We start from the raw sequence: 26138 nt of genomic DNA on the forward strand, positions 1-26138 counted from the left end.
TTTATAGCTGTAATGGTTTTATTGAGGACTGTAACACTTTAGACCCACAGATATATAAAGCAGTTAGTTTTATAAAGCATATAGGGTATTAAAGTAATGAAAGACATTAAAGTGGCATCAATTTTTAAGGAGAGTTACTTGCTGAAATAAATGAGTATGGCCTAAAAGTTGATGGTATGTTACAGGCCTGAGTAATGAACCCTTCTGCCCCCTAAAATCTCTTAGAATAAATAATTCTTGAGCAAGTCAGTGCTCATTAACTCTTTATCCTCTGAGAGCTACATGTTACATCTCATCTGGTTTTTTTTAACTTTAAAAATTCATTTGGGGAGAAACTATCTTCCCTGGAATACCAATAATTTGAGGAGCATTAATCTGCCATGTGAAGTAGAGTTGTGATTGGGTAGGGCCAGGTGAAAAATCCTCAGGGAAGTTACTTTTTCCCTTTCCCTTTCTTCCCTTTCTTTCCTTTCTTCTTTGCTTTTTCTGCTTGCACTGTTGCCATTGTTGCAATCCACGCTTTCCCCAGTGGGGTCTTGGCATACCAGGCCTGGAGAATCAAAAAGCATTTGTATGTTTTAATAAAATTTTAAAAAAATTTAAAAACCAAAAAAAAAACAAGGCAAGACAGACCACTTAAACATTTAGTACTATAACAGAGAATTCTTTTAAAAACCCAAACCTCTTAAAATCCAGGCTGGCTGGTGGAGAAGCCAAAATGAAACCCTCAGATCTCTTGAGAACATTATTATACCAAGAAGTGCAGCAATTGATGGAGCTGAGTCTCATTAACAGCAATGCTTAGCTGGGCCATTTGTGTTGCTATAGTTATGGAAATGTTGAATTCCACGATCATCCCTATTTCCAGAGAATATAGCTCTTGTCAGAGCTCCCTCTGCTCCAGACTTGGCAACAGACAAATCATCCCCTTCTCGTGCCTCTGCAAATCGATCCAGACAGCTTTGATTTCCATGAGGGAGCTTAGGAAGCAAAACAAACCCCCAACATTAAGAACCTGTTTATTGCTTTCAGATGCCTGTTCACAGGCCTGTGACTTGTAAATGATTCTGCTGGAGCTGCTCTGCAGGCTTGCCCAGCTCCTGGGCTGTGGTGTCAGGGAGGCAGCTCCAGGCTGTGTGAGAATGATGTGAAGTGAAGGAGCAGGGGAGGCTTTAAAGGGGTAAAGAATTACTCCTTCCCTGGATGTGCAAGAACCTTTCTAAGCAAAGTCCTGCCTAAACCACAGATTCAAATTCTACCAGGCATTGACCGTGATGGATAAAATGCCTTCCTTCATGACCATGGGCTACTATTTAATGCCACATCTCTGCCCATGCCATCTCCAACCTCCCTCTAAACATGGCATCCTGCAAAATCTGCCTTTTCCATCTCATCCATCCCAAATCCTGCTTCCAGCCTGAGCCTGTTCAGACATCCCTGAAGAATTTGCCTTGTCCAGTTGCCCAGTGTGTGTTACAGGAAGAGAAGCTGGGAGAAGAGCTATAGGGAAGGAAAACTCAACATGTTCCTCTCTGATCCCAGATGTTCCTCCTTGGTGTCATCTTTTCAAGAGCTGCTTCTGGGCCTCAGGAAGGGCTGATGAGGGCAGGCACCCTGCAGAAAATACTGTCAGCAGGTGGCTGGCAGGGGTCAAACATCCAGCTGCTGGACACTGCAATTCTGCTTTAATTATCTGAATTAGCTGAGCACCTCTCCTCCAAAAACCCTGAGCTCACTGATAAAACATCCTCCTGTGTGCCCACACCTAAGTTAGCATGGGTGGTCATGGGCAGGAACCCCAGGGCTCTCAGTGAATTTGAATTTTGCTGCCAATTCCTGTTTTTGGGAGAACAACAGAGCTGGGATGTGTTACTGCTTGTGGCCCTTCCCATGAGAGGGATGAGGTGGTGATTGGAATTTGGGCTCCAGCAGGAATTGCCTTCCCTGGAAGTGGCTGAGGGAAGCCAGGAGAACCCAGTGATGTCTCTGCTCCTGGATGAGATTCCATGAGGCCACAGAGATTTTATTTTCCCCTCAGTTTTGTGTCCTGGGTGTAACACCCTCCAGACCGTAAGTGGGAGGTGGAGAGAGTAGAAAAACTTTGCCAAGAGCTTTCTGGTGGGGTGGAAAGAGCTGTTTGGTGGGGTGATCATCTCCCTGCCAGATCTGGCTCACTGGCACAGGACTCAGAGGCATTTGGCAGGAGAAGCCAAGAGACCTGGGATGTCTCTTTCTGATCTCTTCCCAATTCTTTGTGCAAATATTTCAGCACACAGCAGTAACTTTTTGTCTCTCTAACTGGTGTAATTGTTCTGTGAGATGAATGAAGTCAGCTCCTCAGACACAGCTAAAATAAAAGTCCATTTATCACCAACATCTGAACTGGGGATATAAGCTCCTGGCAGCAGTGACTGATCAGAGTTAAAATATTTGGGTTTTGGAGGAATGATGTCCACAGGCTTTGGAATGGGTTTTCTTAGGTATTTCTGTGGCTGCCATATCCCTGGTTGTGCTCAAGGCCAGGCTGGATGGGGTTTGGAGCAACCTGATCTAGTGGAAGGTGTCCCTGCCCATGGAATGGGGTGAGAAAAGATGAGATTTAAGGTCCCTTCCAATCCAAACCATTCCATGATTTTGGTCCAGTCACTACCAGGCAGAACTGGTGTGGTTAGCTGGTTTTGCCTCTCCAGAAATCCTTTCTGTGTAAGGATTTGTATCAACCTCTCTGGTGCACTAATTCATAATTTCAAAAAATGTGGATGTGTAATTGGGGCAGAAATTTGAGTAACTGGAAGGGAGAAATCACATTGTCACAAATTTTTGCATTATTTATATTCATTTTGGAACACTGGCAGAATATAAATGTTGGACTGGGAGATTCATGCTTTCAGGGAAGAAAAATCAAAGATTCATCACAAGGCTAATCTTCACTTTGAACACAGTGTTTAACTGCCCCCCTTCCACAAGGGACAAAGCAAAGCAAGGGGAAAAGTCCAGAAATTGCAATGGTTAGAGGCTTGGGAAGTGGGGCTTCTGTGTGAGGAGAAATGGGGACTACTGATATTAATGAATGCAAAGGCTATTTTGACAATCCTCTTCCCCTGTGCCACCTCACAGGTGCTGCAGCAAGGCTCCATGACATTTAAGGGAAACTAAATTCCAGCAGATAAAAAGGAAATACTTTCTTAAGGGCTGTAATTAATGCAAGGAGATGATTGCCATGGGATGCTGAGGACAGGATCATTTGAGCTGTGTTCCAAATGAAGAGCTGCCTGGGCACTTTCTGCTGTACAAAACAGGCACATTTCAGAGTAACTGGGATAATATTTTCAAGTTAAACTCACACTAAATACTTGCTCTCATGTTTCAGGGTACAAATGGATTACTACTTGGAGCTGGGAATGATGGAGTATTTTTTTTCCCTTTGCTGTAACACTGAACCATTAGCCTTTCCCTGAGGAGAGATATTGGTTTAGTGAGGAAGCATGAGAAAAAAAAAAAAGAGCAATTTGCCAAATATCACAAATGCTGCCTGTGTTGAGTGAGCCAAATGGCTCTAAATGGAAATTGAGAAATATGCACTATCATTAGGACAGCAGTGGAAGAAGCCTTGGAGAAAGCTGTGAGAATCAGCATCCTGTTTGTGGTGGGAGGTGCTGGGGGATTCAAGGAGCAGGACAAGGAAATCCTCCAGCCAGGAAAAGCAGGGGGTTTATAAACAGTAAAAAGTATGGGGGGTATGGATGGAGAAAGCTGTTTTGGGGTCTCCTGGAGCAGTACAGAGGCCTTGCCTCATTTGGAGCCCCTGGTGTGGGCTGCCTGCAGCTCCTTGGGGCACAGCAGGGCTCTCTGCCCAGTGCCAAGGATTTTGTGGCATTTATCAGGCTTGGAAGAGATCCATGGATATTGGAGGCATGTGCAGAATCACAGAACCACAGACTGGCTTGGGAGGGACCTAAAGCTTCCACCCCCTGCCATGGGCAGGGACACCTTCCACTATCCCAGGCTGCTCCAAGCCCCTGCCAACCTGGCCTTGGACACTGCCAGGGAGCAGCAACAGCTTTTTGGGCACCCTGTGCCTGTGAATAAAATACACCTCAAATGCTCTCAGGTCTGCCCTCAGGATTTTATAGCCCTAAGGGCAGAAAGAGAAGTGGGATGGAGCTTGAGGCAGAAACTCGTTTATTTTAAAGCCTGAAATGAAACCTTTTCAAGAAATTATTAAAGAGAAGGGCTTAGATCTTGATCCCTGTGTGAACATTGAATGGCCAGGTGTTTGCCTACTCAAGGTGATATATCCAGGCTTGCTGAACACCTGAGCTCTGGAAGGAAAAGGACAAATGCATGGAATTAATTCTTCCTGTATGTCTTATCCATGCATGTGGAGGCTGCTCTCCTGAACATGAGCAGCAGCAGGTTCACCAAAGCACTCTGCCAGCTGTGCTGCCAAAATAAGGACTGGCACATCCCCAGATTGGGGAAGATGGGTTTTGGTGCTGTTGAGCCCTAAATCATCATTCAAAGAGTGAGCAGGTCCCTACATCAAGTGTGGCTGGATGTGGCAGGGAATGAGAACTCACCTGAAATGCTTCTTCCTCCTCTATGTACACTGGGTCGTGTGTGGCCAGAGCAGTGACAAACTCAGCAGTCCTCAGGGGCTTCCTGGCCATCTGCAGCAGCCTCAGCTCAGTCAGCACAGCGTGCACCACCTCCACAACGTGGCCCTGGGTGAAGCCATCCGACACCTGGGCCAGGCAGTTCAGGTTCACCAGCTTGGTGAGGGTCCCACCACCCTGCAGGATGTAGTGCTTCCACAGAGCTGAGCACCAGGACATGGAAAAGAGACAGTGTAAGGGCAGCAGTTCAAGGAAAGCAGGAGAAACATATTTCATTATAATTTCTTTTGAAACTGAAACGAGAAAATAAGGTCTATTGATCAGGAAAACCAGGATTAAATTTTGTGTGTGTGTGTGTGCTTTCCTTCATCTTCAGATTTGCAGCATAGGGGGTCTTTAGACCTAAAAATTATTACTGATGATTTTTGGCCACCACTCAGTACTTTGCAGCAAGTCATTAAGGGCACATAGAGTGGGGTGGGTATGTGTGTGAAAGTGGAAGGAACTGCTTGTGTGCACACACAGAACCTGCCCAGTGTTCCCATTTGGATGTGCAGAGTTAAGTACCTTTACCAACAGCCTGTTTTTATTTCTCTGACCCTCACCACAGCTGATTCCTGCTGAACTCAGGGCTGCTGGGGGGACTCCATGTCCCAAAGGCTGCCACTATGCAGGCATGTGTTGCAAGGTGCAAATTTTCTGTGATTGGGGTTTTGCTTGTTACTTGAAAAGTGAACCTGGTTGTGTCTTTCAGCTGTGAACTTCTGTGACATGGTTGTTTTCTTTGGGGCTGTGAAGTGGCTGAGATTTTTGCTTCCAAAATATAGGAATAACACCAATCTGTTTATTCATGTCAAGTAAGGATCTGTTTCAGAGAAATTTAGGAGAACTTTGATGTTGTCTGCTCAGGCTTTGCTTTAAAGCATTATATGGAAATATTTGGAAAAGATTAGGAGGATTATGGATGAGAGGTTAAAAAGTTTCTTGAATGAGACATTTAGAGTCTGGCTGTGCTTGAATGCTCAGATTTAGCATGAAGATGTTGGCTGGAGGTTGATACTGCTAAAAAAGCTGCCTTGCTCTTCCTTGGATTGCAACATCAATACCACAGACTCGAGCCTGTAACTATTGACAGCTCTGCACTGCATTTTTCTCTCCAGCAAATTGTAGTCTCCCACTTGAATCCTGCTTGTACTCAATAAATATTGGCTGAATCACTAATTCATAAAAGAGGAATTGATGCACACAAGAGCAAGCATGGTTGTATATTGTGTGCTGCAGCTCTTGGTGCAGGTGTGTAACACAAGGCACTGCCTTGCTGGGTGATTAATGGCAAGAAATCAGTGTGGGGCTGTGAATCTTCCAGTTTAATGATTTCCATTGTATATTTACTGTTCCCACTGAGCACAGATTGGAATACTCTGGTCTGTAACCAGAGGGAGGGCTGCAGCAGACAGGTAGCTGTGCACTGCAGCTTACAAGGATTGTTATGTCATTATTTTTCTGTCAAAACAAGTCTCTTTCCTTCTCAAATGGGCACTGAAAACTAACAGGATTGAGAGGTGAAGATCCACAGAACTTCAGGGAAGGCTGGAGCTGAAGAACAAGCCAGGCACTGTCTGAAATGGGGCAGCAAAGAATTAAAGCTACAAGTTGATTCTGATTTATAATGCCATGAGTGACATTTTTGGGCAACAAGTCAACACAAGTTGAAATCCCTGGAGCTGGCCATTTTTTTGGACTCCAAGTTAGTGGTGAGAGTCCCAGAATGTGACAGTTCAACCCCTAGAAGTGAGCACAGCTAAGTTGAGCTGCTGTCACCTCCTTTCTCTAGGCTTTGCTCATGTCCCCTTATCTCTCAGCAATTTCTCAGAGCTGCAACCTAACATGAAACACATGTTCTCTTGCTTGGTGACCATTTCCCATCCACACCAGGAAACTTAGGGAATGTGGGAGAGATTTAGAATGTGCTAGGCAGCCAAAACTCTGTCTTGGGCTTGCCCAAATGTGCATCACCTGGGTACCCTGGCTGCCTCTGAGGGATGCAGGATGTGCACTGCACAGTGTGTTTGTAGGAGTTTTGTTAGAAGGTGACATTGTGGACAGAGCAAAGTGTGGCAAGGTCCCTGAGCCAAATGTGCTTTTCTTCTATTGCTGTTCATTGCAGACTTCAGGGTGCTTAAAATCTCAAAACATTGGAAGTTTGTTTTATTAAACCAGTTTACACAGCTAGAAAAAAAAGTTGTTTTCCTTACAAGCTTTGAGTCTCAGTACATGGAAAATTCAGTGAATTTGTCAGAATTAAAGAGAGCCTGTCACTGTAAGACCAGACATGCAAAATCAGGGATGCCTGTACAATTCCTCTCTTGATCTGTAAGCACAAAAAGTGGAATTTGTGAAAGAGAAAATATAATCCTCCTGGCAAGGTTTGGTTTTGGAGAGGCTGAGAAGTTGTGTTGTTTAGAGTATGGAGACTGGAATTTCAGAACTGCAAACTGGAACCAGAAATTCAGAATCTCTGTGTTTAAAAAAAAAAAAAAAAAAAAAGCTTAAAATAGAAAATGTGCTGAAATAGATCTTGTGCTCAATACAGGGAAGGAGAACTAGCTCAGGCTGAGCTTGGTGCACACTAAACTCATGGAAAAATGTGAGTTGCTGGTGAAGAGTATTTTAAACTCTTCTCCCAACTTCCCCTTTTATTATTTGGTTTTTGGATTAGCCTGTAACTTAACCTAAATGTTCAGGACTTGAGCTGAAGGGCAGTTCTGAGGATAACTAACCAATGAACAGGAATTTTAACCACGAGGAGGACTTGAAATACTTGCCAAATCTTGTGAGGTAGTCAGGCTTTGGAACCAGAATGATTTTCTGGTAAACTTTGCAGAAAGGTCCCAGGTTGGCATCAAAGGGTCTCCTGGTGGTGCCCACGAGCAGCACCCTGTCCTGGGGTTTCACAGCCCTCAGGAACTGGGGCAGGAGCTTGGCCAGGCGTTTGAAGTTCAGCTGCAATGGAAATACAGAGAAGGAAAGAGTTGTTAAGGATGCTGACAGCTCAGAGTTAATGAGCTGGAGCTGTACCTGCTGCCTGCAACAGGATTTTGGGTGTTTTTTTAGTGGTCTGATGTTGGATTCCAGCAATCTGGGATTTTAAAGTTTGGTGGATTTGGTTCTGCAGAAGAGCTGTTTAAAAAATTTAAAACATACAACGTTTTATTCAAGCCCTTTATTCCTTTTGGAAAAACAAAAAAAGGGGGGAGACACAGAACCAAATCCACCAAACTTTAAAATCCCAGTTTTCTGGGATCCAGCAGGCTGGTTGTATTTGGTATGAGCAGCTGAGATATCAACACAAGTAGGAAGATTCTGCCTCCTCAAATTCAGGTAAGCACCTGATCTCTGCTTCTGTTTTTGTGGGTTTGTGCCAGTGCCTTTCACCAGTGAATTTACTGGTCTAGTTATTCAAAGGCAGGAAGGAAACAACTAGTTAAAAGAAGGAAATCCTTTATTTCCAGCTCAAGGAGAAATGTTGCAGGAACCTGCACACCTGATGAACCTCGACAGGTAGAAAATTGTAACCTAGTTTGGAATCCTCCCAGCTCTTGGAGGTTATGATTTTCTGACTTTTAAGTGGAAAAAATACACTCCCTATTTTTTTGCTGTGTTTTCTAACTTGCTGAGGCTCTGAGAACAAAGGTTCTGGGAGCTCAGGGTTCATTTCTTTGCAATAATTTACTACTTGACTTTGTAACACACATTCAAGTACTACTTAGAGAACAGATGAGTATTGAGCAAAACCTTTTATTGGAGGCTTGTATTTGATAATGTTCAAGTGAATATTGGCTGGAGAAGCCTAATCAGATTGTTGTGGTGTCATTACTGTTAATCAAGCTTTCCCACAAGTTTTGGGGTAGAGTAGCACTTTTTTTTTTTCTTAAATAAGCTTGTGTTAACACAAGACACCTGGTGATCATTCCTTTTCCTCTCACAGTCATGCTGTGCATTTTTCCAAGTGTGCCAATTGCTGAATCAATATAGTGACTTGAGCATGTCCTAGCCCCAGGGCTGAGGGTTCCCTTTGGGCCAGGGTGACACAGTCAGCTCCCAGTTCTGCCCCTGGATGAACTGTCCCTCAGTCCTGGTGGCAGAAATGTCACCCTGGGATGAGCACAGTGACTGATACTTGCTTTGGCTTCTGATGGCTGAGCTTAGCTCTTCTTTTAGGATGGGGCTTGGAGCAGCCTGGTGTAGTGGAAGATGTCCCTGGAATAATATGACCTTTAAAGCTCCTTTCAACCAAAACCATTCCATGATTCTCTAAAATTCGAGCACTCCTAAGGGAGGTTCCCCAGACTGCCCAGTTCACACTCAGTCCTCTAAATGTTGGATGTGCTGTGAACAATTTGGGATGTGTGGGATTCCAAGCCTGGAGCCAACTGACCCCCACCAAGGGAAGGTCTTGGGATGGGTAGAAGGGGCAGAGGTGATACCCTGGACTCTGAAATGGGCAGGACAATGCATTTTTCCACACTGATAGCTAAACAAGCAAGGATCTTGAGTAATCCAGGCCTTTTTTGGCCCCTAATCTTAACTGTAATCCCCATGTACATTTTCTGTCAGGGTTTGAACCCAAGAGAAATGTTCCCTCTTGCTGTGGGGACCACTAAGGGCATCAATCCCTGCACACCCATCACCTCACCCAGTCCTGGCAGAGGGAACAGCCCCAGCCAAGGCTGGGCTGCCTTGTGATGCCTTTCCAAAATACAGGCTTGTGACCATTCCAGAGACACTCTAAGAAGAAAAAGGTTTAATTTTTCACATAAAGCTCTAAAAGCAAAATATTTTGCAGGCAACAGGAACTGGGGCAAATTGCTGCCTATTGTGGTGGTGTTGCAGTGACTATGGGGCAGTGTTTTAATTTTCTTTCCAATGGGGAAGCCACACAGGAGAGGAAGGAATGGAAGCAGTGGGATTAGGACTCCTGGGAGCCCAAAGAAAATAATCTCTAATTGTAACTGGTTAACACAGGCTCTTTGTTTTTGCAGTGGAAATTTATCCTTGTTACTTTATTGTTCACATTGGCTCCATCCAATTTCTCAAATTAATAGAGCTGAACAATTTAAGCTCATCTCAACTTTTAGCTTCTTGCCTCATATTTTGAAATTCTCCATTATTCTCTTTTACTTTCCAGTGCACTGATGAGCAGTGACTGGACTATTTTTAAATAAAGCAAGGATAGGTGGAAGAGAGAAATGTGACCTCTTGGGGGCTCTTAAGAAGTAACAAGACTCTCTTAAAAGCTAAAAAAAAAAAAAAAAAAAGGTAGTGAGACAAGCTATTATCAAGCAAGCTTTGGCAGGTCTGGTCATAGTGGTATGTGCTAAGCTAAGGAATCCACTTGTTCCTTTGTGTGGGCTGTAGTGCAACAGGAGAAATAATCTGCACTGAAATAAAGAAGAATTCACCTCATCTTCTCCCCTTGGTGCCCCTTTGGCAAACATTCTCTCTGTGTCTCCAATCCACACGACTGAAGGCTGCAGTTCCTTGCCCACCTAGGAGAAAATGGGGAGAAAAGGCAAGGAGTTGATTAAAACAGCTGCAGTTTCATACCTGGGAGCCTGTCCCTGTGCTTTTGAATCCAGATTTCAGCAGCTCAATTAGCCTGGCTTATTTTTTATGCCCAGGAATGTTCAGCAGTCATGGATAGCAGTGCTCAGCAGCCTTGGCAAATCCAACTCTTTCTAGTTAGGAATTGAGCATCAAGAGCCCACCCCAAACTGGATCATTTTGTCTGCTATGCTTATCTTTAATGCCTCAGCACAGATTCAGTTGTGTTCCTGCAAAAGGAAGCCTGGATTTGGTGTTCAGTGGAAAATCACAGTCCAAGAGCAGCTTTAGGCTGAGGCTGGGATCCCACCCTGATTTTCTGGATGGGGAGACAGGCGTGTTGCATGAGAGGGAGGGCACTAGTCATTAAGCAAAACAATTTGCCAACCTTCTGGTTGAAACTCCAGCATTTAATTTGCAGTGAGCCCAACAATTAAATTTGGGGGTGGGGGGGGGCAGTGTCCAAAATTGGGTTTTCCTGCTCCAAGGTCAGAGGCACGATACCTCTGGTTCACAGCAGGATGGCAGCAATGCTACAGGCTTTTTCCACATCCTGCACTCTTCCCCATTGCTATAGAAACGCCAGAGGTTGAGCCATTCCAGAGGTTTAGACATTCTGCTGCCAAATTTTAATCACTTTCCAGTGGCTCTGAGTTTGCTCAGCAACAAAAGTCGAGGAGTCAGCGGTAACGAGAGAGAGAGAGGCACAGCATCCTTCTATCCTGCCTTTCTTTTTTTCTTTATTATATATATTTTTTTTTTAACTTTAATTCCCCCTAGTTGAAACTGCTGCTTCCAGGAAGGCAGCTTACAAAATCCATCACAAGCTCCTGTCTGATTGACAGCCAGGCAGGAAGAACTGAGTTGTGAGCATCACTGAGCTGATTTTTTGGTGTGTTTCAGAGTGAGTGTGTCTGTGCAGGAGGAATGGGCTGGGGATGGGCAAGGGCACAGGGAATGTCCTGAGGGTGCTCAGTTTGTTTTGCAGTGCCAGTGTCAGTGTGTGACACTTTTATGGATGGCAACTGGTCAGTCCTAGAACATGGCAAGTCCAGAACAGTTGGGTTGCAGAATCCTGGAATGGTTTGGGCTGCAAGGACCTTAAAGCTCATCCCATTCTACCACTGCCAAGGGCAGGGACACCTTCTACTACCCCAGGTTACTCCATACCCCATCCAGCCTGGCCTTGGACACTCCCAGGGATCCAGGGGCAGCCACAGCTGCTCTCTCTGGACATTCTGTTTCAGGGCCTGCCCACCCTCACAGGGGACAATTCCTTCCCAATATCCATCCAAATCTACTCTCTGTCAGTTTAAACACATTCCCCCTTATCCTGTCCCTACAGACCCCTGTAAATTGTCTCTCTCCATCTTTCTTGTAGCCCTTTCAGGCACTGGAATGGGCTCTAAGGTGACCCCAAGGCCTTCTCTTTTCTAGGCTGAACAATCCCAGTTGTCTCAGCCTTTCCTTGTAGGAGAGGTGTTCCATCCCTCTAATCAGACTGGTGCCTCCTCTGGACTCACTCCAACAGGTCAATGTCCTTCCTGAGCTTTTTGCTTTGCTGGATGGCAGGAGCTCAAATATTTAGTGTTAGTAGTGAAGATTAAAAAAAAGTAAAGGCAACATATCAGAAAATATATCACATCCCTTGGGGAGCCTGTCTAGTGCCAGTGCCTGATGCTGCAGTGGGATGTGACAGGAAAATAAGGTGGGGGAAAGGTTACAGAGGCTACAGAAGCTATTGGCAAAGGTTGAACGCTGCTTGTGTCTTCATTTGTCCCTTTGGTGGGGTCACCACAGGCTGGGAGGTGCAGAAATTCCTCCTTTGGTTTGGAGATGGTTTCTGTGGTGAGCAGCCCCCTTCAAGCACAGCCTGAAGGCTGAAATCAGATTATACATTCATTTTAACTCTTACAGGAGAACACTCACTGTTGTCACACCTTTCATCTTCATTGCCCCCTTTATTTCCCAACTAAGTGGAAACCTAATGAATAAGCTCAGTTTTGGTTCTTAGAGAGGGAATTCCCTGTGTTTTCTAAATGTAGAAAATGGCCTGCATGTATTTGTTGCCCAGAAAAGCTGTGGCTGTTCCATCCCTGGAAGTGTCCAAGTTGGACAGGGCTTGGAGCAGCCTGGGATAGCGGAAGGTGTCCCTGCCCATGGGAAGGGCTGGGAATGGATGAGCTTTAAGATCCCTCCCAACCCAACCCACTCCATGATTTTCCAGGTGTTAACAGACATTAATATAACCCAATTGAACACACTGTGTTTGGGCCTGGCTCTTTCTTCTTGTAAATCCAGATCAGCACCCAGAATCCATTGGCATCTCATTTAAATTGTTGGCAGATCTGTAGCTGACTGTATCTCCCCCTGTGTGAATGTGCTCCATTTGAATTATCCATGGACAGTTTGAATCCATGGATAATTAAATGCACTGTACATAATTAATTTGTAATTGAAATTTTATTAGCTTTGCTGCAATTCCACAATTTGTTGGAGCTGCCAGCAGATGGCTCCTTAACCCTTCTAATACCACACTGAGATTTGCTCCTTTGGAAAATCATTATGGGAAAAAAAAAATCCCTCTCATCCTGCTGTCAACAGTCATCAAAGATCAAACAGCACGTTTGAGAGCCTTGGGTTCAACTTTTCAAACCTGAGAGCCAGAGTTTAACTGTTAAATTGTTACACTTGAAAATGCAGAAATTTGATTCTTGCCCAGCACATGTTGCACAAGGCTCCTCCAAACTGAAGGATTTGATGCATTTTTTTTTTTTTAAAGGCCCAAGATTTTTGGAAGCTCAAGTTATTGCTAAAAAACTGCTTAGTGCTCTGTAGTTTATACACCCAGAAATGCTGCACTGAAACCTCCAATTAGACCTTATCACCAGCTAAATATTCCTGTGCTACAGTGATGATGCCACTGTCTTCTGGTTTGTGAGGCAGAAAATGACTTGCAACAGATAAATTTAATTTTTAACCTTAGGGTAGCACAAGTTCAAGCTGCTTTTTCACAGAAATAACTGCATATTTGAGCACTGTTGATACTTAACACTTCAAGGTTCTAAGAATTCCAGCAGACTGAGCTGCACCAAGAGCAGAATTGTTTTGGGTGCTGGAAGAAAGACTCACTGTACTGCTTCCAAATTTTAGCTGGAGTGAAAGAGTCTTGTGTGGCATGGAAATGTTGAACACAGAGAATTCTCAAGAGCTAGGGTAAGCTCTTCAACCTGCCAGAAAAATGCTCTGGCTGAAGGGACAATACAGCAGTGGTTATGAACAAATGAATATGAATCAATGGGAAAAAATTAAATTTATGGCAGACCACAAAATTCTATTGCCTCTAAATGCTGGGGTTGTATCACTTCATCTAAATAAACTCCATCACATCCCTTTTTTTGGGTGTAACACTTGTATAGTCACCTCTGACTTGCTAAGGAGCAGACCCAAGGAGCCTGATAAGAGTCCCCAGCGCTGATGGTGCTGAAATGTTTCTGGACAATATTTCTGTGCCCCTGCACAGCACACACCGAGCTGCTGACACACACAGACTCACACAGCTCCCCTCCCCTGCCTGGCCACCTCTGTCCCCACCTCCCAGCCTGGTCTAGCTGCACTGATAATGTTTCCCCACGTGTGGCTTTGGGCACAATGTGCTCTCTGTGTGCTGCTGTGGCTCTGCAGAGGGGATGAGCCCCTCTGCTAGTGATTAACCCCCTGTGCTCCTCATTTTTATTGCCCTGCAGCTAAACCTCATGAACTACCCGCACTTTTGTGTCACTGAGTTGGGCATTCTCCCCTCTCTCCTTTCTGGATCTGCTTTTGCTTCCATGCATCCTCCACTGCCCTTCCTTGCATAGTTCCTGTATTTTATGGGGATGTAGGAGAGCCAAACGACTGCTTGGCAGAAGCTGGCAGCTCAGGCTGGGAAATGGGGCTTAATTGAAATATTCCAGCATGTTCTGGTTCATGCTTGAGGGGTGAGTTTTGTTTTCTGGGGGGGGAATTTCTGGGAAGTGCTTCTCTACTGGAGACAGACCCTCCCCTTTTCTCTCTGAAGCAGAGCTGACCTGGCAGGATTTGCTGTGGCTTTATGAAGAACACAAGTGCTCAAGCTTGGTGTTTGCAGCCTCTTTCAATAGTTTTCCTATTCAGTATCAATCTCCCTCACATCTCCCTGAATAGGCAGATTGAAATGTTGGTGTTTTCCTGCTCTGGTATGAGAAGTCATTTCCTCTGAATGACATTAAAATGCCTGCCTGGACTAACACTCAAGCCTCTCTTGGATCAGGGCTGCTGTGTCTCCTGCAAGTCTCCTCCCTGAAAAGGGGAGGGGGAGAAAAAAAGAATTGGGCTTTTGCATCTGAAACAAATTAAAGTTTCATTTTTTCCCCGATCCTATTCACTTGTTTAGGGCGTCTCCCACGAAACAACTGCCAGCAGCCAACATTTCAGTTATGGAAGGAAAGTTCCCTAATGGACATTTTATGCTCTCCAGAGTTTCCTTTCATTACAGAAACTCTTTTGTTTGCACATAGGATAAGTGATCAAAAGTGTGAGGTGACTTCACCTTTATCACAGAGCACCATTAATCCTTATTTACCAAATCCTGGTGTTTAACAGTGGTTGTGTGGATCAGAAGATAAGAGGGAAAGAGCTGTCATGTTTCCTGTCATTCACTCACAACTTGCAGTGCAAGGTCTGGATTTTGCTTGACTAACTTTCCATAAAGGCACTTCTGGGAAGCTGGAGTACAAAGCTGGCTTGACAACAGCTGCTGTCTCCAAAAAACCTGCCCAGAAGTGTCTGGTTATGGAGATGGGGGGAATTTTCAGTGATCTCTGCACACAGGGCCCTCTGATGAGGGGTGCTGTGCTGGCTCAGGTAAGACTGAAAGCTGGGAATATTAAATATGGAATGTCAGCTGCAAGATACCAACTATTTCCATGGTTTGTCTGTCCAGTGTAGTCTTACAGTAATTCAAAATAACCAGATATTTGTACCATGGTGAAAAAGGAACTTTTTGGGGAGGGCAGTTACCACTGTCAGCTTTCTATTGTCAAGAAATTTCTTTTGAATGTGTGTTACCCCTGTGTTTCCTTCAGCTTGGGTAGCAGTAAATTCCTGGATATAGGAGATTCCTTGTCCTTTGATTCCTTGTAAAACTTTCTCCTTAATACATGAACAATTTTCCTTGTTGCCAGTCGTGCCCATTTCTTTTTGTCCCATCTCTGTGCACCCCTGGGAAAAGTCTGATCTGTTCTCTGCATTATCCCATGGAGCCCCTGAAAACAGCAGCTGAACCCCCTCTCACTCCAGCTTTATTTTAGCCTGAAACAACTGGATTTGTCCAGATGTGTCTCCACTCCAGCCCCCTTATCTCCACTGCTCTCCTCTAGACCTGCTTGTCAAGGCCTGTGTTTAACAGGGCAGCACAATACTGGACAAAAAATCTAACTGTGGTCTCATAAATGCCCAATAACAGGGAATAATTAATTATTTTAAGGTGTTTGCTATATTCTTGCTGGTACAGGCAGCAAGAGTCAGTGGCTGAGTCAATGCTGCATGGACTTGACCAGAGAGAGAGGAAATGAGGCACATTTGGCATTGTCAGCAATAAGAGGAGGATTTTCACTGCAGAGATGAAAGCCTGTGTGGGTGCAGGATTGTTTCCAGCCTGGCTCTGAGAACCTGCAGGATCTGAGCTGAAATCCTCAGCTGATGGGGATGTCCTGGTGACTCAGCCATGGGGACAGAATGGGAGAGGTGAAACAACCAAAGGAACTGGGAAAGAAAATTGAACACATTGAATTTGAATGATGCTAGGACAGGCCAGGGTTGTGTCATAGGGTCATAGCCTGGCTTGGGCTGGAAGGGACCTTAAAGCCCATCCCATTCCACCCCCTGCCATGAGCAGGGACACCTGCCACTGTCCCAGGCTGCTCAAAGCCACATCCAACCTGGCCTGGGACACTTCCAGGGGTCCAGGGGCAGCCACAGCTGCTCTGGGAAACCTCTGCCAGGGCCTCAGCATCCTCACAGGGAGGAATTTTTTCTTAATATCCCATCTAAACCTACTCTCAGTTTGAAGCCATTTCTCCTTGTCCCTACATGCTGCTGTAACATCCAGAAAGACAAACCCTGTGCTGTGCCATTGGCTCTGCTGTTAAAGCTGCAGTTTGAAGCAGTGCTGCTGCTGCAGCTGGAACAAGTCACCTTTTGGTAAGCAAAGTTTGGACAGCCCTGGTTCCATGTGATTGTGAGCAACTCCATCCCAGTAACTCATGGGGATGGTTCACTGAAATGTCACTGTCTTTTGCAAGAGATTAAGTAGAGAGAAATAAGCTTGGACTGCTCCCCATGATTTTGAGGAAGGGGCTGGAGAGTGTTTCCAGTTGTTTTTAATTAATGTGGAAAAATGTAAGGGTTTGTATGTACCTGTAGGCACACATATACATGATATGTGTATATATACTTATTAATGTGTATAAATTTCTATTTTATGCATGCTCGTGTTATTGCTCATATTATTTCTATGCAAGTGTACCAAAAAACCCTTGCTGTCTTCAGCTGGAACCTCATCCAGGAGTAAAAAGCCTTCCCTCATTTCCCTTGTGCTCTAGCAGGGACTCTGTGAGGGCAAGGACAGTGTGTGCTGTGCTGCAGCCAGACCTGAGCTCTGCCACTGATGAGGGCAGAGAAATGAAGTGGAGAAAGGTGAAATGTGCAGAGAAGAGGGAGTGTTAGCTCAGCATAATGGCTCTAAATGGTGTCAGGGAGTGCCAGCCCCAGTGTCAGTGCCACAGCATCAAAGGTGTGTGTGATCACAGCACTGCCACCCTTCCCTTGGCACCAGGCTCCTCAGGGATTGCTTTGCTCCTGACTCTGAAATGTGGCTTTTCTGGGAATAGAGGCACCTGTCACAAAACCTGCTCTGAGACTGGATTCTATAAAATACAGTGAGAAATCCCCAGCAAAGCCAATTTTAGTAGACCACTGGCACTGGAAAAAAAATTATGTTTGGCTTTTTCCTACTTTTTTTTTTGTCTGGAAATGTTTACCAGCTCCCATCCAGAGCAGAAATGCTGAGGACTTAGAATCTTTTAGAATCTTGCCAGGATAGTGTATTTTTTTTTTTTTTGAGAAGGGTTTGTGCTATGTTCTTCACAGTTCATATGCTTGCTTTCATTTCCAGACTTCTCATACATTTCTGTTCCTGTAATCCTGAACCAGGATTCCTTCTTTTGAAGAGCTTGCTGATAGGTAAACAGAGAGCAATATAGGGGAGAGAGCTCTTGTCCAGCAACAGTCCCAGAGAGGAAATTTCTGACCACCCCCAGCCTAGCATTTGATTAAATGCTGCATGGCAAGCATTCCTGGCTGATGTGCACATAAACAGAGAACAGAATTTTCTTTATCTGGGCTGCTTTTCATATTCAAGGTAACACAAAGCTCCCATAAATCTTAATGTGAAAAATATGGCTGCTCCCAGTGATTTCTCCAGGGGCATTAAATCCTCTGCAGAGCTGCACACACTGGCTGTCAACAAGTGGTTTCACAGAATGACACAATCATTTGGGTTGGAAAAGACCTCTGAGATCAAGTCCAACCTTTGACTTATCACCACCTTTCAACCAGCCCAGAGCACTGAGTGCCACATCCAGCTGTTCCATGGACACCCCCAGGGATGGGACCCACTGCTCCCTGGGCAGCCCTTTCCATGGGGAAATTCCTCCTGATGTTCTGATCACTTGAAGGTAGTGAAGGAATTCCAAATTGGGTTGAGCAGCTTTGCCCAAGGTGTGTGGATGTTCCTTTTTACGGATAAACTATAATTCCCTGTTTGTCCCAGAAAAAAACTGGACCACATTTGTGAAGAATTCCCCAAGACACCACACCTTGAGAATCATGTGAAGCATCATTATCAGGGCATCCTTGCCTGGATACTTCCCAGCAATGTTGGAAGAAGTGAGTTTGAAGAGGTTGGCTCCTGCTTCTGTGCAGATGGCATGGACCAACATTTTCTTTCCAACACCAGCAGGTCCTGCCAGCAACAGGGATTTCACCAAAGGAGCATTCTCATGGACGGTCTGGGAACCTGTAAAAAGTCATAAGGCACTATTATTGCTTTCATTTAAATCTGCCATAAAGGTAATGGAATGATTCCTCCTTTTTTATTCACCATAAATAATTGATAATGTGAATGAATTGTTTCCTTACTGTGGCATGAGTGCTCTTGAGTTCAATTCTGTATAACCAGAGCTGAGAGCCCAGCAGATTTAACATCTCAGACCCATCCACCCTTATTGTACTTTCTGATGGGAAGACTTCAGTTTCAAACAGATGTGAGCTAAAAGAATGATTTTGAGACTAGAGCAAATGTGAGTGCCAGGGTTGCTGTGCTTCCCTTGCTGTGCCTGCAGCAGTGACTGCTCAGCATTTCCCCACTCTGTCTCCATGGCTGCTCCAGGTAAATTCATCCTGGGCTCTGACAAATATGATCCATCACCTGGGAAAGCTTCACATTGGGAAAACACAAGCACAGATTTAGGTGGTTAATGGGGATGGAACTTGTCTTCCCTGCAGCTCTCACCACCTGAACTGGGAACAGGTGAACATCCAGAGGTGGAAGTAGCAGGAAATGTCAAATGTTTTATCCATGCCCATGGGACTCCATGCTTACTTTACCTGGATGCCTACAGATGTGCTGTGTCAATAGTGGTGGTGCTTACATGTTTGAAAACCTGTGTGAGCATCCACTACAGCTGGAGGTCTCTCAGACTGGGGGAGTGAAGCTGGCCCCAAAACTGCAGAGGGAGCCTTTGCCATAGCCTGGAGAAGCCCTCTGGGTTAATGGGGATGGCTGCTATTTAAAACAAATCCAATCAGGGTGGTTATCTGTGTCCTAATGGTTTAACATCCCAAATAAATGAGCACAGAGACAAATGCCATTATTCCAGCACGGTGCAGGGTGTAGGAAGTTGTCAGCCACCCAGGCTTTATTAATATTTGGTCATTCCATAGCAATCCATTACTATTGCACAAAGATTTATTAGGAGGGGAGCAGCAGACTCCTCTGTGTTAAAGATGAAGTATAGCTTCTACTATTCTTTCTCCTTTCAGCTGCTTATAATTTCCTTAATGCCATTAAAACTGGGGCTTTCCTTGCCATCAGGTGGCTATTTTGAGAAAAACTTTCACTTCTGTGATACACAATTATCTCATGATGAACTAGTTTGGAGACCAGTTAAGTGAAATGTCATCCATAACATATCACCCCACAGGTGAAACCATTCCTGTACCTTTTTTTTGGCTCATGTAATATCTTTTGTTACTCAAAGGTATTTTTCAAACTTTGGAAGAAGGGAAGAGCACAAGTTCTGTGTCAGCTTTGCTCTGTTTTCCAGGGTGGGAGGCAGGCAGATGTTGGCCATTTTACCCTCTAAAGGGGATGAGCAGACACTGACAGCCTGGGGGAGGATATGCCTAGTTCAAATCTCCTGGGATCCACTCAGGAATGGAAAAGGATGCAAGTGAAGCATCGAGGTTGGAAAACCCAATCAGGAGTGGAAAGGGACACAAACGAGGTTTTGAGTAAAGGCCCCCAAGACAGGCACCTCTTGCAATCACTGGAGTTTGGCATAATGCCATTCCCAAGTGAAATAGGGGATAGATTTTACATTAAAAGCAAACAACCTGACCCAGCAAAGCCTTGCTAGATATTGGCTAAGCCTGGCATTAAAACTGCAAGGGCATTTACAAGTGTTCTCCGCGATGTACAAAATGTATCCAGACTAATTCCTTCAACGATTGCCTTGTGCAGCACCGAGTAACATTAGCCAGCTTGTAAAAGGTAAATTGCAACCTTAGCCCTTCCCTAACTTGATTAATTTTGATCACTGGAGCTTGTTTTAGCTATTATCTTTCCCAAGTGGTTTCCCTTTATGTGCTGCCATTCACAAACTGTTGCCATGCAAACAGAGATGGGTTGGAGAGGCGATCTCTGCCTTTCTGCACTGCTGAAATGATCCAGCCTTCGCTCTGAAGGCTTCATTGGAAAACAATTAGACTGCAAAAAGCTGCAGATTACGACTAATCAAGCCCTGTCAAAGCCACTAAAATGCATGTTTCTGGCAGGAAGCGAGGCTCCAAGAAAAAAAAAGGAGTGTTTTGCCCTCTGGTGTGCTCTTACCCAAGGGCAATATTCCATAGAGTGCCACCAGCTGTCTGACTTCTGGGATGGAGGGCACGGGCTGGGCACCTGTCTCACGACGGGTGTTCCTCTGGCAGTCGTAGTAGCCTGTGAGGAGGAAGCAGGAGCTCAATAAATGTGAAACTGTTGCTGTAAAAAGCACAATTCAGGGATTGAGGAGCAGCCACACAACAGGGGTGTAACGCACACTCAGCAAAGCCAGGCTCAGGGACTCAAGCTGGGCAAGGTTCTGGTGGAATGTGGCCCTGAGAAAGGTGAACTGCAAAGGAAAATTGAAGCTGAACAGGCTGGGGAAGTTGTTCAGCAGAAAGCAGACGGTTTCGAGTAACCTTTTAAAGAAACTTTGTGGAGAAGAATCATTAGCAGTGCCATAAATCACGCTGCTGGCAAAGGATTCCTGGATTTGGGATTTTGCAGGGCTAGAATCCCAGTGAACCATGTGCTCTCAGAAGGATTTCAAACAGGGGGAAAAGCTATTTTAACAAGCTTTTCCCTGGCTGGGTCCCATCTCAGCTCCTTGCTGTGTTAGACGTGTTGTAAGTGTGTCACCTCATTTACTGGGGCTCTCTGCTTTGCACTTCACCTCTTTTTCCTCCCCCTTTTCTTCAAAAAAACAACCCAAGAAAACGAAAAATCCCTGATGTGAACTGAAACAATTTAATCTTGCCTTGGCTCTGGTTACAGAGCTATAATCACATTGCTTGCCCTGTCAAAGTCCATATCCAAGAAATGTTGGAGAACAAAGATACAGGAGGATGGGCCACAAGCAGGAAAACCAGTTGTGATGCAGTCAGTGATTATTTTGAACATAAATTATATGTCATTATGGTGATTATTATTGAAAAATAACAATATATTATGTTTTACTGGAGATAAAAAGGCAGAGGGCAAGAGGCCTCTGGAGCAGAGGTAAATTAGCAGTGGTTAGGAGCAAAAGTGGAGGTATAATTTGGGGGCAAAAAGGCAGACAAGCCCTGGTGCAACTGCCCCCTCCCCTATGAAGAATAAAATTAATTTCAGGTTTTATCTTTTATTTAAGGAGAAATCAAAAGAACGGGATAGGAATTAATCTTCACAGATTTAATTAGAAGGCATCAAAGGCTTTAATTGCAACTGCACATAAATCACAGTGGATATTCTCTGACTAATTTAGATAAGGTCACCAAGAAAATTAGTTCAGTGATGTCAGTTTGTCATAGAGGGGGGACATTTCGGTGCCTTTACTGGCTGTGCAGCACAGTTCCACTCTTTGTCCTTTCCCCAGGAACTGGAAGTGACCTTCCTCAGGCTGCAGCCCTGGAAGGCTGAGCAGATGCAGCCTTTGATTGTGTCCTTGGACCTTTCAAGAGAGTTTTTCTGGATTTCAAAAAATAGTGGGAGATGTGCTGATTTAAAAGCATTTGTGGTGGGGAATGCTTGTTGGACAAAAGTGACCTTGATAGGTTGGGAGAACAAAGGAAGAATGAAAATATTCCTTTACTTCATGGTGTTTAATGAGCATGAAATGGATGGGACATTTGTTCACTCTTCAGAGGAATGGGATGAGGCTCTGGAGACTGGACTGGTGCTTCCAAGAGCTGATATAAACATAGTGATAGAAGGGAATTTGTCTTTTGTGCCTTAGCCTTGTACTATCAGCCTGTAGCACAGCTGCTGCTGGATAGCTGCAAATTCCAACCATGGCCTTTGAAGCTACCTGAATCTTGGGGGATTTTTTGCTCTTAAGATGCTGTGATTTCACTGTGTGTCACCAAATGTTTGTGGACGTGGTGTTAGACCCCTCTAACATCTGAAAATGTGGGGTTTGGGGTTTTTTTACCCCCTCTTTTTTTTCTGTATAGCATACACTTAAGCAGGTCTGGCTGCAGTTGCAGGTAACAGAAACCAGACAAGAGGAGTCTGAAATGCAGAACTAGGCAGAGACAAACCTTACTCAAATGAAGGGCCAGATATGCCTCAAAGCACTGCTCAAAGTCTGTGGGCAGTCAGGGAGGTGCAGGGAAGGGGCTGAGTCTCCTCTGCTCAATGAACAAAAGCTGGAGGTACAATTTTTGCTGTTCTCTGGGATATATCCTGCATGAATTATGACTCCTGCTCTGTTAGACTTGCACTGTCCTGCCACTGCCTGGCAAGGGCTCCTTAAAGGATGTTCTGGTTCAACCTCAGAGTGGTTGGAACATCCACAGCCATTCAAGGCTGGAGTTAAACACCAGCTCTGCAAACAGCTCCTGGGTTCAGTAGCAGAAGTGAAAGGTCCTGAGCAGCCTGCAGAAACAGACCTGATTTGCATACCTGGCTTTAGATATTCAAAGTGCAGTGAGTCTTGAAGTCTGGAAACAGGGGTCAGTGAAGGTGGGATGGCTGGAGGTTTGATCAAACACCACCTTTGCTGTAAAAGGGGTACTTTACCAATGTAGTCAGAGAGATTCACGTTCTTGACTTGGATGAGCAATCCTTCCTCTGCAAGTTCCTGGAACAGGGAATCAATGGTCCTACAGGCAAGAGACATCATTCAGAAAGGGTCAGGAAAAGCTCAGTCCTCTCAGAAATGAGGCAGCCTGAGAGTTATTTGTGTTTGCCCAGCTTTACAAAAGCACTTTGTGGCTGGGAGGTAGCAGTGATTAGGGCCATCAATGTGAAATCAATGAGCACAGCTCTCTGTGCTGTGGTGAGCAATCTCTGTCCCTCCCTCACACGCTGGGTGCCCCTCTCCTGCTGACTCCATTTACCCATTTCCAGGTGATGCCAGATCAGTTATGACTTGTGTAATGGACTCATTCATTAATATCAATTACTGGGAAATTATTTTTAAATTACACAATAATGGCAATCCTAACACTACTGTACCTATTCACTCAGCTCTCCAATTAGTACTAATTCATTAATTCTTCTTGGAATTCATTGTGTTGGCAACAGACAGCCTCATCTCTCTGGGAACACACCAGGAATGCCTCACTCAGACCCACCCCCTGCAGTGTTGTGGTCAGGCTGGCCAGAGGGGGACTGGGGCAAGAACACTCAGTGAAAGTGTTGCCCCATCCCTGGAAATGTCCCAGGCCAGGCTGGACAGGGCTTGGAGCAAACTGGGACAGTGGAAGGTGTCCCTGCTCATGGCAGGGGGTGGAACTGGATGAGCTTTAGGGTCCCTTCCAACCCAAACCACTCTGGGATTCCATGAAATGGGAAAAACTTCCCCAGTGGAAATTTCTCCCCACCCCCATTAGTGGCTGGAAGTAGATCCCAATAATGAAGGAGTTAAAACACTTACATTTGTGTGTGGTTTTCTATTGATGTGGATGTTCTCTACACTCTCTTTTGGAATTCTAAGTATTAATTTTAATAGCACTTTTGGCACTTGGTTTTATAGAGTAATACTGCTTCCAGGATGATGTAAACTGAATAAACCTGTCAGAAATTCTTAGTGTATTGACAGCATAAACAGTATTGATTTTAATCTTTTAAGATCTCTCAGTGTTTTTGCAGACTTTTCACATTCTGTCTCCTCAATTATTCTGTCTTTCTCACCTATCTTAATTGGGATGTCCTGGTCTGGCTGCAATAAATATATTTAATAGTGCCTTTCAGCTGGCTAATAAACCTACAGGTATAATTTGAGGTCTGCAGCCTTTTTTCCATTTCAGCTGAGGAGTTTTATGTTTATGCAGTCTTAGTGGCACAATTAATGTAGGAGTAGCAATAAGCAAATCCAAAATTTAATGCACCTTCAACAAGGTTGATTTTGCTGCTCTGACTCTTGCTTTCATCATCTGTGGTTTTATGTTGGGAATGCACCATAAAACAGGCAGAAGGTGGAATGGGACTAACCTGGCAGCTCTGGTGGGAGCAGGACTTCTACTTTTCCTGGTTTATTATTTTTACTGTGCCAGTTAAATGATGCATGTCCTGAGCCTCCTCCAAGGGAGTGTGATGTGACCAGTCTTTGTTGACTGAAGCCCCCTGTGCTCCCTTCACTGGGCCAAAATGGAGATTTTGAATCTTATTCATCCCCTCTCTGGGTTATTTCTGAAATGCTCAGCAGGGAAGAGCAAAGCAAGGAGCCAAAATGCCAGATAAAAAGCCAACTACTAAAAAGCTCATGTTTTCAGCTGGCTGCATGGTAAGTTTATATATAAGGAAGCAGGTATGTGCAAGAGCAGTTTTAAAAGCAGGGAATATATGCATCCTTAGTAGAATTTGGCACTGCTCTGTAGAAGAGGTCCTGCTGTGTTATAATCCATGAGACATGGATTTTAAATATTTGCTTGGAGGTTTTTTTTTTAAAATGTGTTTTAAAGCAGGTAAAGAGATCATTGGCTGATTGTGTGGTGCCAGCACCCAAATAGTTGGGTCCAGGTCTTGCTGTTCTTGCACATTGTCATTGTGCTGCTCTCCAGCCCTGCTCCTGGATCTGCTGGTCCCTGTGGTGGTGTCTCTGTTGTGTGCACAGGTGAAAAATGGCTGGATTATCAGGGAACACATCACTCTCATTGAAAATGGCAGGGCAGGAGAAGAAATCCTCTCAGATCCTCCAAATAAAAGAAGGGCACAAGAAATGGTCAGGTCTGCCAGGACCCTTCCTGATCCATGACTGATTTATGGTATGTACACTGCAGCCCAGCCATGAAGGGGGATTTATGGAGTGCAGGGGCTGTCTGCAGCCTCCCTTATCAGGCTCCAGCTGGATGGAAAATCTGACAGTCAACAAACCTGCCAGGTGCTTCTGCACCTGCAGAGAGGGTGGAAAGAGGCACAACATCCTGCTGAAATGGCACATGTGCTAGCTCTGCAAACTGGAATTAACCTGCTTGGAGGTGGTGGGACTGGTCCTGGTGTGTGCTAGCAGGATGGGGATTTTAATTTGTGTTTGTTGGTGAAGATGAGGAAAACCAAGGTTGATATTGCAGACCTAATGCAGAGAGGTTCTCCTTACCTGTCAGGAGTCAGATCTTTCTCCAGCTCAGATATCTTTTTCTTCCCTGGTGCCTTCCTGCTTCCCTGAAGATCACACAAGCAAGCAGGAATTAGTGACTTCAGCACAGATAAATATTTTTGAACGTACTGAAGCAAACTGAGGGCCAGAACAGCCAATGTTTCAGTGTCTGATTGTAGCCCAAAGGGAAAAATCACATCCTTAAAGAGTCCCACTGCTACATAGGAAAGCATCCTAGGGTCATTTTGCTCCAAGAAGCTTCTCTCCTTCCTTTTGGTTGGATGTTTGACAATTTTTTATTGGGCACAGCTGCCCAGGGTAGTGCTGGAATCCCCAACCCTGGAGGGATTTAATGGAAATGGCACTTGGGGACATGGTTTAGTGGTGGCCCTGGCAGTGCAGGTTAAGGGTTGGACTTGATGATCTCTCAGAGACCTTTTCCAATTGTGTGATTCTTATTCCATGATTTCTTCTGGAACCCAGTTCTGTGGGTGAGGGGGGATATGGCCCTTGCTCAAGAAGGAAGCAGGAAGGAAAAGGGTGTGGGGTCCAAGTAGCTGTTCCAGAGATTGCCTTTTTTTAAAAAAATACATGTATATTGAAGTAAAATATATAAGCAGCTTCCCTGAGGGTAAAAGCTCCTGAGACTCAGGCTACCCTCCTAACCACTGGACATCCTTCTCTTTCCTAATGCCTCAGGAAAGAAGCTGAAGAGGTCAGAAAAACACAACCTGCTCGTTTCATATTTTCACCACAGTATCACTACAGAAAGATT

The 26138-nt window shown here is 44.8% G+C and overlaps 1 protein-coding gene and 1 long non-coding RNA gene across 2 annotated transcripts in view; one reads left to right on the forward strand and one right to left on the reverse strand.

Annotated features, from left to right (window-relative positions):
* The window catches only part of IQCA1 (IQ motif containing with AAA domain 1), a 96212-nt gene continuing 70074 nt past the window's right edge, over positions 1-26138 (reverse strand). The window contains exons 12-19 of the mRNA XM_056496771.1: positions 25364-25428; positions 22843-22925; positions 20413-20520; positions 18119-18318; positions 10079-10165; positions 7442-7619; positions 4581-4819; positions 1-550 (exon numbers count right to left, since the gene is read on the reverse strand). Of these exons, the coding sequence (XP_056352746.1) occupies positions 434-550; positions 4581-4819; positions 7442-7619; positions 10079-10165; positions 18119-18318; positions 20413-20520; positions 22843-22925; positions 25364-25428 (1077 nt within the window). The 3' untranslated portion in view covers positions 1-433. The remainder of the gene's footprint in view (positions 551-4580; positions 4820-7441; positions 7620-10078; positions 10166-18118; positions 18319-20412; positions 20521-22842; positions 22926-25363; positions 25429-26138) is intronic.
* LOC130255769 (uncharacterized) overlaps positions 15025-26138 on the forward strand; it is a 47043-nt gene continuing 35929 nt past the window's right edge. Inside the window, exon 1 of the long non-coding RNA XR_008840984.1 lies at positions 15025-15104. This is a non-coding gene — a long non-coding RNA (uncharacterized LOC130255769). The remainder of the gene's footprint in view (positions 15105-26138) is intronic.

The sequence above is a fragment of the Oenanthe melanoleuca genome, chromosome 7 (assembly GCF_029582105.1).
Source record: "Oenanthe melanoleuca isolate GR-GAL-2019-014 chromosome 7, OMel1.0, whole genome shotgun sequence".
NCBI lineage: Eukaryota > Metazoa > Chordata > Aves > Passeriformes > Muscicapidae > Oenanthe > Oenanthe melanoleuca.